Source organism: Engystomops pustulosus, chromosome 5, assembly GCF_040894005.1.
Source record: "Engystomops pustulosus chromosome 5, aEngPut4.maternal, whole genome shotgun sequence".
Classification (NCBI taxonomy): Eukaryota; Metazoa; Chordata; class Amphibia; order Anura; family Leptodactylidae; genus Engystomops; species Engystomops pustulosus.
Genome location: NC_092415.1, coordinates 143,731,272 through 143,745,554, shown reverse-complemented (window position 1 = coordinate 143,745,554; position 14,283 = coordinate 143,731,272). Strand labels below are relative to the sequence as shown.

The following is a 14,283-nucleotide window of genomic DNA, read 5'->3' as shown; positions in this document are numbered from 1 at the left end:
AAATAAGGTACCTTGGCTTATAAACACAGGTCGGCTTATACTCAAATATAAACAGGACAAATAAATGTAGTTAAAAAAAGAAGCAAACATTATGGTTTCATATTTGCAAACTCCCGCCCGCCAAACTGATTTGTTTCCCATGGTAAAATATATCCACTGACTCAAGACTGTACTACAATAAAGAAAACAAGCATTTACACTAGAACAATGTCTGACCAGGGCAAAGGGGATATTTTTAAATCAGATTTTTAATTTGTTTACAAGCACAAAGAATAAACCCACTACAATAAAAGTAGAAAATAAATCATATGTACATAATTACTGTCCTCCAGTTAAATACTGATTATAATAAAATTGCTGAAGATTATAAAATTCTCAGTATGTTGTTTGCCCCAGAACACTGTGTGATTACATACAATCCACCAGGGCCACAGGTCAGCTGAGCAGATCAACCAGTTGTAAGTGATGTTCAAAAAGGTAATAAAATATACCTCATATTTCTTTCTCCCCAGTAGCCAGTCAATGTGGTCATCTTGGTCACGCTCTTTGGCCACAACAACATCTCTTGGGCTGATTATATAAAAGAGTGATTCCCCTTCAGAATACTCTAAATAAGGAGAAACCAGAAGAAAGTCCACATATTATGACATGTGCATAGTAGGATATCACTGACATCAGAGCTAGCTCATCATCTACTGTTGTGAATAAATACAAACAACAATTGTGGTTGATATATCAAAAGCGTTGTGAGGAAAGACAGTACAGAGTTAGACTAGACAGTCTTATGCTGGATGATTAATCTGGTGTAGAATAAGACTGTCTAGATATACTGCGCATCGCTTATTGGTTGGCTTAGTTTACGCAGAAAGCTGCACTAAAATTCTTGTCACTCAGTTCTGGGGAACTGACTTTTAGCTGCAAAGCCACTCCCCCTTTCATATACCAGGCTGATGTAATGTGGCGCGGACACATTTTTTCGGTGCAAACAACAATACTGTACACTTCTGTTGTATACAGACTGATGGATCAGCCTCCATATGATTTTCAGGTGACTGTAAATAAAAAGTAAAGCTACATAAACAAAAGATCTACCTACAAACATTATCTACCTTAAAAAAAGGCATGTGTCAGAAAGATCAAGAGATTGGGTAAGATGTATTAATGTGTCGGTCTTTAGACCAGTGCAGAGTAGAACTAGTCAGTTCTCTGTTGCACCAGATTAATCTCTGTGTTTGATGCTGGATGATTAATCTGGTGCCGTATAAGACTGGTGAATTGTACTTTGTACCTCCTATTATTTCGACTAGTTTGCTGCACCACAATATTGATTTTCTAGGGCACAGGATTTTCCGTCCGGTCATGCCCTCTAGTTGCCAAGGACAGACCCCTTTTACTATCGAGTCAGAAATCTGCCTAATAAATTATTTAAAACCTTCAATAAATGTGGCACACTGCATTTCAGCTAAGAATTACTCCAGTTTTCTGCCGTAGAAAACATCCCCCAATTGTTGTGATATAAGTATTTAAGAAGTAATATGCATTTTTTTTTTACTTTATGGGAGAGATTTATCATTAGGTAGGATTTAGAGCAGATGTCTATGTTATACACTGGAAGGTTTCCACCAGTCGGATTTATAGTCTGGTGTATGTGCAGTGTTAAATGCCTTCTCATGTGAGTATCAGCTTAGTGCGCTATATGTAAATAGACTGCTCCAGTAGCACGTATGTTTACCATCTACTCAATTTCTGCCTTTTTGCAATGTTTTTGTGCAGGAAATTCTCAGATACCTCAAACATTAAAATTGAGCAAAACTTCAAAATTTAGCAAATCTCCCCCTGTAGTAGCAATGGACCCACATACACCACCTCCTATGTGGTGTAGCTTTGCAATTAAATTTGCGTTATTTTGAAAATTCTCAGTACAGGCGGTCCCCTACTTAAGAACACTCGACTTACATACGACCCCTAGTTACAAACGGACCTCTGGATATTGGTAATATATTGTGCTTTAGTCCTAGGCTACAATGATCAGCTGTAACAGTTATCACAGGCGTCTGTAATGAAGCTTTAGTGTTAATATTGATTCTTATGACAATCCAACATTTTTAAAATCCAATTGTCACAGAGACCAAAAACATTCTGGCTGGGATTACAATGATAAAATACACAGTTCCGACTTACATACAAATTCAACTTAAGAAGAAACCTACAGACCCTATCTTCTATGTAACCCGGGGACTGCCTGTGTATGAATGGGGTGTTGTGCGGTGTTGCACACTCTGTAGTGTATTTTTTCTGCCATTGCATGACTGTAGAGTTGCGTTCTTTACTTGCTAAAAAAGACGCAAAAGTTTGCGACAATTATATACCAAGAAGCTACATAGGACTAATGATAAATCTCCCCCTATGCTTCTATCAACTGCTAAGAAATTTAACAAGTTAACTCCCAACTGGCTATTGAGCTGTTGAATATGGCAGGGAATTGGCAAGAATTGAAGAGGATGAAAATCTATGGGTAATTCATTAATTAAAAAAAAAAAAAAAAAGACATTGATCAATAAATCAAAGGGTTTTAAAATTTTTTTTTCATGATCTCCCCTGTCTGCAATGTGGGACAGAAATGTAGGAAGATAGGAAGAAGCCAAGGAAAGGCTCCCATCATTGATAGTGGGGGAAACTATTCTGTTTGCTACCTGTGATGTTGCACTAATTAAATGATACAATATTTTTGTGACATGTGGACTAATAGAGGGCACTGCTTCCAGTCATATATGGTAAAACAAAATGGAACTGCATATTCAGATGGTAGTTATGCTCTAAAATCAATGCAAATAGGAAAAGAATGTTATGATCCAAAACAGCACATTCAAATAAAAAAGAACTTTCATGGTATACAAATGCAGGATTTTCATGTAGGGTATATAAAATGCAGGATATAAAATGTTTTGCCCAAAATAAACTAAACATATTGAATTTGTATATATAATAAAAAACTGTAACGTTGTAATGATTTTACCAAATTTTCATACGTGATTACCCTTTAAAAACAAACAGAACAATGCCCTATTTGTGCTATTTGCCCTTTTCCCTCAAAGTTATAGCATTTTCTGTCCTGAAAGTGTTGAGGTGAAGCGGGTGGAGACTAATGTCTTCCTGCAGCTGCACTGAGTCTATTTGATTTGCCCACAGATCCCACAATGCCTTGTGTTCACTCTCAAAGTAATTCAGCATTAAATCCATTTAGTTTCCCACAAGTGAATCCACTGAACACTGCACATTGCACATACAGGATGTATATGGTGACCAGCCTGGCAGCTTCCATCACATTGATAAAGAGGGAATATACCACGCTCCATGTAAAAAACAATGAGGGTGATGTAAAAATCGGGAGGTGTTGGACTACTACCAAGATGAGTATTACTTGGTAGCGGTAATGTACCTGTTGTCCACTATTGGAGGGTACCTTTTGTTAGTTGCTGCAGATAGTGGTATACAAGAAAAGTTTCCTGAACAAAAGTGTCAAGATAGAGTGTGGGTAACCAGGGGTATCGTGCTGCTATTTATAATACAGAACGTTGCCAGAATAAGTGCATGTTTTTCATAAAGCTGCTCGTGCTGCTACCGACCCAGATAGAGCTGCATTAAAGGTTCTGTGACCGCCCACCTCAGCTGTCCGCGTACTTCATCCTGGGAATTAGAGGACTTCAATCTTCACCTCCGTATCCTTAACATCATTCCTCCTGACACAACGCCAGTAAGTAGGATCAGGCTACTAATGTCGCCCCACCCAACCTTTGGTCACAAATTCTACGCGCTCAGAACCAGACAAAAAAACTTGGACCTGAAGAAGGGGAAATTCTCCCCGAAACGCATAGTCCATATTTTCTTTGTCCCTATATATATGTTACTTGAGCATTTATAAAATAAATATTTTGTTGAGAAATTTACGAAAAACATGCACTTATTCTGTCTACATTGTGTATTACAAATAGCAGCGCGATAACCCAACTGGTTACCCACACTCTATCTTGACAGCTTCCATCACATGGAGGAGCAGGGAACATATAATAAGTGGAAGAAATCATAAATAAAACAGTTACATGAAGTGTATAAAAAAAAAGCTAAATTTGGCAAAAATTTAGAAAAGTTCTTTATTTTCAAAGTACTAAATACTCTACTTTTGATGCAGATAGTCATAGCACCCAAATAAATTCATACCTTACACTGATATGTGGTGGTAAAATCCTGTATGGGCACACGGACAGGTATAGAATGGAAGAAGCCCCATACAGAGCAGATTTGCATTGTCAAATTGTACAGGCTATAATTTTTTAGTTTTTTTTTTTAAATGTGGACCTATAGGGGCTTATTTTTTTGCCTTTTGAGATGCACTTTTCTGGTGCATACTTTTGAGGCATCTATAGCTAATTGGTGAGTATTATTTACTCTTTGTTGGTGGAGGAAAATTAAAATATTTAGGACATTTTTTTGTGTTTTTCTTTTTGGCTGTTTACCATACCATAAAAATAGTATGTTATTTTTATTCTATGGGTCGCCACTATTACAAAAATACCTAATTTATATAGATAGATTATAAATTCCCAATTTTACTGAATAAAAAGTAATTAGGTAAAAATGTCAATTTTGGCATCACCGTTTTTTATATGCATAACTTTATTTTATATTTTGGCTGACAAATTTGGTTCACGCATTTTTGCGGGAAGCCTTCTTTTCAGTGGTCTTATTTTAGAGTGTGCAACTTTTTTTTAGCACTTTTTAGATAATTTTTTAAAGGGTATTAATTAAAAATTATCTTTTTTTTTGGAGCATTCTTTGGGCTAGTTTTTTTATGGAGTTCACTTTGCGGATCTAATAAAGATTCTGTTTTATTATGCAGATTGTTGCGGATGCAGCAATACAAAATATGTGGGTGTTTTGCATATTTTATTAAATTTTACTGAATAAAAGCTAATTTGGAGAAAATCTTGTTCATTTTAGCATCACCATCTTTTCATATGCATAACTTTTATTTTTCGTCTGACAAATCTGATTAGGGGCTTATTTTTTGTGAGAAGAGTTGTTCTTTCTAGTGGTCTTATTTTAGAGTGTGTAACATTTTAAAATTATTGTTTTTCGGGCGTTTTTTTTCCCCCTCCCGGCGTTTACCGTGCAGGTCCAGTAACAATAGTGTTTTATTATACAGATTGTTACGGATGTGGCAATACCAAATATAAGGGTTTTTTTGTGTGTTTGGGTTTTTTATACTTTATTAAGTGTTTTTTATGGGAAAGTGATATTTTAGGGGCTTATTTATTTTTTATTTATTTGAATTTTTAAACTTTAGTGTTTTTAACTTTTTTTTACGTATACATACTTGAACTTGAACCAACTATGCTCTTATTGCTGGTTCACGTCCAACACACTCCTCTACAATACTTTTTCATTGTAGAGCAGTGTAAACTGTCCGAGCATGCAGATGCATGCGCAGACAGTTTACAGTCAGACCCGGAAGGGGTCTGACTGCAAAGAACATCGGGCAGTTAACTCTCGCGATCGGAACCAGCTCTGATTGCGGGTGTTAAACCGCGGTGTCAGCTGTGATATACAGCTGACAGCCGCTGCTTCTGGTGCCGGCTTCGTTAGTAATCCGTTGGCAGTATCGGGACGTTATAGAATATCCCCGTGCGGGAAGTATCTTCCTGCAGGGACGTACTATAACGCCCTGGTTAAAGGCGTATTCCCAGAAAGTTTCTTAAATGTACTCAGGATAACAATATAACATTCTCTAATTTCAACCTGTCTCTATCAGTCCTGGCTTACTCAATTTTAGTTTACGGTTGGCAGATGTATTGTTCTTCTATTTGACGCTGCACTAGGCTCCTCTCTGCTCTCTGCCTCTAGCCCCTACCCTTGCATTCCAGGACCAGCTCACACACACATGCTGAGTTCCATCCGGCAAACAACTACACAGCTTTAGGAGAGTAAAGCTACAAGTAGATAAGATCTTTATGCAGGGGAGGGTCAGACAGTAGGTGTTCTCCTTAAGGAAAGATTGCCAATTAAAAAAAGGAGGCATTGTTTTCCATTTAACACCTTGGAAAACATATTTGCATTCTATGCAGGGGAGGGAGAGGGAGGTGTATTGCAAAGCTGTGTATATTATGGCTGTGATAGTAGAGCTGAAAATGTCATGTCTAATATGCATCTCATCATCTCAGATCTGTCTCATATTTCTTTCTATGCGTCAGATACTAGTGAATCTTCAGAAGCTAAATTAAAGTGTACATTAACCTGTACCCTCACAATCTAACCACATTGTCGGCGCACAGAACTAGATGGATCATAATGTGTCTGCTTAGAGACTCCCCACCCACACCATGGGATTTTACACCGACCATCACTGAGTGATAGGAGTTAAAAAAAGCTATAAAACGGAGTAAAATTGTAAAGTAAGGAGTTAAAAATTATCTTTATTGTGTAAACATGACTAGGGGGTTGCAATTTGAGAATTTTCTTTCATGGGCAAACCCCTTTAATACCTTCTCTGCACAAAGCATATAGTGCGAGCACAAGGTGGGGGAAGGGCTGCAGCATGAGAATCACAGACTGGTATGGAGGAATGATAGGAAACAGGGAAGATCTTGTACCTCTCCATTCTGTGTTGGAGACATCTGTATCCACTAGTGATGTGTCGGGAGCTGGCTCTTGTTCATGAACAATGTGGGTCACTTAACCTCACCCCTGACCGGCTCACCACGCCCCCTTTATCCCAATACAATTGGGTTGAAAGTGGAGTGGCGTGGGGTGATTGACTGGCCTATGGCTTCCTTTTATTCATGTAACAGGGAGCAGTTCGGGAGCCAGAAGAGCCGGCTCTTCTTAGTGAGCGGAGCCTGATGAGCCAGCTCACTGAGAAGAGCCGTAATTCCCATCACTAGTATCCAGAGTCCTGAAAACACTGAGCTGTGTTACATATACAGAAAGAGCACTGTCACATGAGCTACTTCAGCAATGAGATATTGATTTGTGGTATAAAAAAAAAAAAACTAACAAAAAAAACACTTTACAGTTTTTCTCTAAAGGATTTCAGCCATGGGACCTTTAGGTCAACAGTTAACTTACCCAAACGATAATCACGACACTCATTCTCCTGAAAACCTCTGACAGTTATAGCATCTGAAGAGACTTCCTCGCAGGAGTCTGTCTGAGGCTGAATAATATCGAGTCGAGGTCTGGCACAAAGTTCTTTATTCTGAAACAAAATTTTGTACCATAAGTCACAACTTATACTTTTTGTCATTCATTTAAAAAAAAAAATAAATTTTTTGGTTTATGTCCCTCTAAATGTATGTGATAATGGAGCTCAGATTTGCTAGTCCTACACAATTCCTGTATTCTGTGGCCCAACTGTCATCCACAAAAGTAAAACTAGCAGCATTCTACCCATAGTGCTGGGAATGCATTTTAGCTGAAAAACCTGATTTACTGTCTCACTAACAAAAGTAATAAAGGCAAAATCAGGCATTCTTTAAGTGATAAGATTGTTTTATTATACTAATTTATGCGGAAAAAAACCTTTTTACGTTTCGGCAAATATAATATTGCCTTTTTCAAGCAAAGAGCCGCCAGGAGAAGTAGATTGTTGGGTTTCCAGTATAGGAAAGAGAGCTATGCGGATGGCATGTCTGTGCTATATGAAAAGTGCCTAGATTTGCCTTAATTATTTATGGAAAAAAAACCCTTCTAGAGCACCGATACTTGGAGTGCGTCTACGGGAGTATTATCTACGTACACTAGTAAAACTGGCATTCCATATCCTTGGGAGTCGTGGGTGACTCTAATGTGTTGGGATGTGCTGTCATTTTTTTTATACTATCCATAGAGAGATTTGGGACACTAAACCACCAATCTATAAGGACCCATGGGTAGTTTAATGGCCCAAATAACCCTGACAGGTTCCCTTTAATGCCTTAAAATGAAGAGATCTAGAAAACTTGAAGGGAACATTGGGTAAATTGCAAATATAACTGGACAGCCAAAGAACAACCAACAGAAATGCGGCCGGCGGAGAATAGGGATGTGAGGGGATGAGGAAACAAGCACTTTATGTTTGTAAGAATCAGTTTTTACAAAACATTTTATGTCAACGTCAGATACAATTTTTTGCGTCTGACTGTTTAAATAGAATAAAATATTCAGGGAATACAGACCATACAAAAACTTTGTTGAAAAGTATATATATTGATCTGTAGCATATTAACCGTCCTATGTGACGAACCATAATCAGCCCAAACTGTGGGCAATGTCATGTAACTGAGATTACCTATCCTATAAATAAACTTGTCCAAAAAGGAAAAAAAAGATTACATATCACCTTTACAGATCAGGAACAGTATTATTTAAAGTTATATGTAGAAATGGGTAATTACCGCATTATCAGAAGTTTCCTTTACAAAAAAAAGCATCACAAATTGGTCACAGAGAGGCGCTATTCCACTGATGAAGAATTCTGTATCAAACTGTGACACTAAAAGAGAATTGAAAAATGTTAATACATAATGAAACTGGAATTTGAGATTTATCGATTTTTAAAGATGGGGTGTGAAACATGGAAATGCAAAAAAACTAAAATGACATGGTCCTTAACAGGTTAAAGGGAATCTGTCATCAACAACAGGCACAGTAAACCAGTGTCCTGGCTTGCATCCAACTCCTCCTATTGGTGAAATCCTTCTTTGGACAATCCTGTCTTTGTTCTGCCCACCGATACTCGGCCCTGCCTATCACAGGTGGGTGAAGATCTAGAGTTTCCCGCTCAGTGCTAAATTCACCATGCAGTTAGAGGGACAGCAATGTGGTAAGGGCAGGAAGAGGGCTCCCTGTCTCCTCAGGACGAGATTGGAAAAGACACTGAGCTGTAAGTGGAAGAAGGTGGCAGGATTCACTTGGAGCCAGGAGAAAACTTGAATCATCTCTACTAATTTGCATATTACTTAAAAGGCTGTAATTAAGGTACAGTACTTCAGTTGAAGATAAGGACTTTTAACCGCTTACCAGCAGGTACTACTGGTGTGAGGGGTAATATTCTGGTGACAGGTCCTCTTTAAGTGCCTGTAGGGCACAGAAATACAGTACACTACAATCTTTCATATGACACCAATAGCATGTTTCTAGGTGTAGTGACCCAGAGTGGCACAACAAATGTTTAGCATATATAGGAGGCTGCTGCACAACTTGCACTGTATTGAAATGACATGTGTCATCGTCATGTCACTGTACTGAAATGTCATGCAAATGTGATGGAATGACCACTGGAGACCAACAGGAGGTGGTGTAAGTGTTGGCATAAGAACTATACTGAGTAGAGTCTAATCAACTTTCTCTCTCGTCTAATCAGGTTACTGTTAATTTTTTTATTAAGTAAAAGCCTACTAAAGATGCGCAAAGAGCCAAACTTCCCACACCGAGTACAGGTGTGCTCCGCACGAACCCAAGTCTACTTGGCCAATCACAGCCATAACTAGTATCTAGGGGCGTTAATTTACCACACTGGCTGTTCGGCTATCAATCTGGAAATATGTCCGGGTCATGAGGGGTACATCCGAACCCAAACATCTCTAGTATACAGGTGATATTTCACATAAAAGAGGGAATTCTAGTGGATAGTTCATACTCTTCATACCGGAGCGGGCTGCTAGTTTAGTGGCATAAAATGTGATGACAGCATCTCTTTACATAGAAGACCTGCTCTATTACATACTCCAGAACCAAAGCAAGTTGTGAAAACTCTACAGAGAACACATGGGTTATTTTTACACTGATCTCTTAATTTTTTGTATGACAGACAATTACCGCAAGAGGGAAGAGCTGAAGCAATTATTAAAAGCAGTGGGGAATTTGTCCTACTATAGTCAGTTGTTTCTTTGCTGGGCTCACATAATATTGTGAAGAACGATTTACTGTTACACACCTTTAGGCCCAGATCACACCTGCATCTGGGATTTTCTTTACACTCTGTTTAAGTAGAGGGTAACAGAAATTAAAAACGAAAGGTGAATGGAGAGTCTTCCTTTCACCTTCTGTTCCTTGTAGACTTAAATTATTAATTATTATAGTTATGTATCTCTTATTAATATTGGAAAAAGATGCTACTGCACTATATTTTTTATATTAAAAATGTCTTTATTAAAAGGTTTCATCTTATAACAATGTACAAGACCATACAAAAAGAAGAAAAACAAAGAAATGCTGTTAAGTACAGGTTAATACAAATATATGTCATGCAGGACCATGTATTAAGTAAGTCAGAGGCACATCCAGAGAAAATAGCAGATGATCCGCCTCCATGACTTTGTGGATTATAGATATACAAATAAGTATGGCCCTGGGAACTATTAGTCTCGATTATGAAAATACGACAGCTGACTACAACACACAATATTGAGAATGGAACGAAACAGGAATAGTTTTGGAGGGAACGTCAAACAAGTGTAAAATGGGAGGGGGGGAGACACATACCACACGGAGGGAATTGACAAAGACAATTATCCAATACAATATATGGCATATAATCCTGTAGACATGATTAAATTTACAGACTAGGATAACCCGTGGTACTCAAAGAGAAACCAGGGTTGCCATATTTTAGTAAATTTGCTGGTTGTCCGATTCGGCTCTATGGTAAATTTTTCCACCCCACAAATGTGTCCTATCTCTTGAACCTAATGAGCGAATGGTAGAGGGAGGGGGGGGATCTCCAGTAGCGGGAGATAAGTAAAAAAGAAACGCAAAAGATCTTTCTTCTGCAACCTGAATGTTCCCGTAAGTACGGACAATCGACCCACTTAGGTGTAGCAGCAATTGAGTGACCCATAGCAGTCTTGTAGGTGGTAAAAACTCTTCCTAAAGGGGGTTGATCTTATCACACTCCCACCATACATGCAGCACACTCCCCCCCCAAATTCCCCACATCGCCAACACACACCCGGAATTCTGGGATAGTATTTATGAATCATCGCATGTACACGGTACAATCTTAGAGAAATTCATAATTTTTCTCCAGCACTTAACACACAGTGGAAAGTCTGAGTAAAAGCATAGATCTTTTGTCTGTCTTTGGGGTAAATTCCGTATCCAATTTCCGCTACCACCAGCCTATGTACCAAGGACCCCCATGTGAAGTTCTAACTGGAGTATGGAGTAAATTTGAGAGATAGCATGGGATTTTTGAGTTTGTGATTTAAAGCAATTGAAATGTTGTTATTGTGGATGTAAACGTCAGCTGCTCCCTGTGGTCGAACAAGCATAATAAGGAGCATTCTAGCCATGACAGCTGAGCACCTGTATGCCTGGAGCGACCATCAAAGGATGGGAGAGATCCATGTTCTAGTATAGTACCCGCCTATGGGGCGTCCATTAACTGCCAGATCAGTAAAGAATCCCTATTCTTCCCTGAGGTAAACAATGGGTTACCGAGGAGAGTTGTGAGAAGACCATTATTCCAGTATAATTGACCCTTGTGGGGGAGTTTGTGACAGGACTCCCAGGGAAGGGTGGAACTATATTTTTTAGATATTAATAACACAATATGTAGGAGGACCTAATGAACGCAGGTGTGATCCTAGCCTTACCTGTGTAGGCAGGCAGGTTCAGGGATACTTTCATTTTGTTGATGTAGCCAATAACAAGACTAAATGGGACCGAACAATGGAATGAGATAGCTGCATGTATGACATGAACATTTCTAATTCATATTACAGCTGCTTTAACATGGCTGGCTATAAAGCAGAACTCACCAATCTCAACGTAACGGTTGGGCAGGTCCCTCATTTCTCCGGCATGCCGCTCCTTCACAGAACAGATCTGCAAAAAAGACCAAAAGATTAGTAGATTCTTCTACAGTCCATGAACTCTTTCACCACAGATGATACATTTGTGTTATTTGTGAGCGATTTGTGTGATCGGAATTTATCTGTCTCACCCACTAGATTACTTTTTTCACTGTAGAAAAAAATTAAATGTTACTGAGTTTGCGAAAATGGAGAATCATCAAATCACCAAAAATTAGACTTCACATAAAATAACAATAATAAGGAATCTGAGAACTCGGTGTTGGACTTCGCATTCTGCGCCGTACATGTACTACTACTACTACTACTTCTACTACTACTACTACTATTACTACTACTACGGGTGTATGAAGAGTTAGGGCATATTGCAGCTAACACCCACAGCAAACACCCACCGCTAATATCCACAATCGCTAATACCCGACGGCCGCATTTGAAAGACTTTGTCATAGCAAAGGCTGTATGGTTTCAGGAAATGCGTTACAATGCGGTAACCATCTAGGGTTAAAAAGCCCTAGATGGTCTAAAAAATAAAAGTTAAAAAAATATATAAAAACCCTAAAAATTAAAATCACCCCCCTTTTCTAAGAACTGATTTAAAACTAAACGGTACAAATCACAAACATGTTAGGTATCAAGGCATAAAAGCTGTTATTTCCAGTAGTGAACCCCATAATGGAAAATAGCGCCCAAACATCCGAAAAGCCACTTTTACACCACTTTACATGACTTGTAATATAATAAAAAGTGATTCAAGTGTTGCACAGTCCTCAAAATGGTAACAATGAAAACGTCAGCTCGTTTAGCAAAAAATTACACTATACACAGCTCTGTAAGCTGTGAAAGTAGTAAAAACTGAGCACATGCTATGAATAATTAATTTGATTGAAATATATAATACCAGAAGATTCTATTTAAAATTTGTAAAAAAAAAATGGCAAAGTATGTAAATAAAATCTAAAATTGTTATATATATTCGCCCTATTTGTTATGAAAAAGCAAAGTACCTTGACAGATTTCCCCCATCCAATGACAAGAGTCAGATTATCCTTCCAGAAGAGGCTGCAGGGGTACATGTCAGGCCGTAGGCTTTTGTCATCTCTGGGCACATTCGTAATCCTTTGTCTTGTGATGACGTCTAGTATTTTGACTCCCTAGAAAGTAAAAAGAAATGATAAACAGACTCTACCCCACCTAAAAATAAATATTATATATGCACAGTTCAAATATAACATTAAATGGGTGGTCATTTCACCTCATGTTTTTTGTAATGTATGTGTAAGTAGGGAGGGGGGGGGGGGGCAAGATATTAGGCAATTTACCAATATACATCCATTTAAAGTTCTGCATCACTTTCGTTGATATATAAAGTGAAGCCTCCTGTCTTTTACCTCAAATCTAGGGCCATTTTATGGTCATGAATGTCTGGCTATGCTATCTGTCCATAAGAAATCACCCTGCCAGGGCTTTAATTTTACATACATGAATACTGTCATAAGGTCCTGGCAGGATTCCACAGACACACACAAACACATTATAAGAAACATGAAAAAAAAAGTGGTCAACCCCTTTAATCACACCTTGATCTATATGCATGTACCAAAACAATATTACATAAAGAGACAAAAATGTCTGATTCAGATACAATAAACATATGACCCATACACTGAATTACAAGGGAATTAGATCCCCCCCCCCATATCAGAATATATGATAATCCGACAGCAGATAACCTCTTTTATTGGTAGGAGTGGATGATTACATAAAGGAAACCAGTCATCAGTGACCCCCATACCCCACAAACCACACACAGTTCCTTTAAGATGTCTTTATACATGTTACACTGATTGTGTAGAGCCACCATTCTCATAAAAAAGACATTGATTGATGCCCAATCTTACTAAGGTTACAGTCATGGAGGCACACAGTCAGGATACCTACCTCCTAGCTGACAATGCTAACCAGGAATGAGGGAGTTGAATGGTGGGAATTTGAGTATGTCAAATGGTTGGTATGTATTGGAAATCTCAGTAGTAGTCACAGGTACCGAACAGATGAATGTGAAATTCTGTTCCTCCACTGTACAACAGACTACACATGTGTAAATATACTCTGGAAAAGAGGCTAATATAATAGCCGGCTTTTAATATACAGATAGAAAGCAGTCTTATGGGAAACATGCTGCGTCTGACTCAAGGTTTTTACCTGTCTGGACAGAATTCTTCATACGAAGTAGATCAGACCGGGACAGTTTATTGTTTGTAATTAGCCATCATGATACTTTGGTGTGGTTTATGTGACTGAAAGCAAGACAAAGGTCCTGCCAATGATCAGAAAGTGCCGATCCGAGCCGTCTATTGCTTCACATTGAGCTGCCCAGTCTGACACCTTAATAACAGCTTAGTCTTTGTTTACTTGTATGAAATGTAGAAAG

The 14,283-nt window shown here is 38.4% G+C and overlaps 1 protein-coding gene across 2 annotated transcripts in view; it reads right to left on the bottom strand.

The window, feature by feature from the left end:
- The window catches only part of VPS41 (VPS41 subunit of HOPS complex), a 175,242-nt gene that overhangs the window by 50,414 nt on the left and 110,545 nt on the right, over positions 1 to 14,283 (bottom strand). For both annotated transcript variants that reach the window (XM_072153283.1, XM_072153282.1), the window contains 5 exons: positions 12,857 to 13,003; positions 11,796 to 11,862; positions 8,430 to 8,527; positions 7,123 to 7,252; positions 492 to 607 (listed from right to left, as the gene is read on the bottom strand). In XM_072153283.1, coding sequence (XP_072009384.1) covers positions 492 to 607; positions 7,123 to 7,252; positions 8,430 to 8,527; positions 11,796 to 11,862; positions 12,857 to 13,003 — 558 coding nt within the window. The remainder of the gene's footprint in view (positions 1 to 491; positions 608 to 7,122; positions 7,253 to 8,429; positions 8,528 to 11,795; positions 11,863 to 12,856; positions 13,004 to 14,283) is intronic.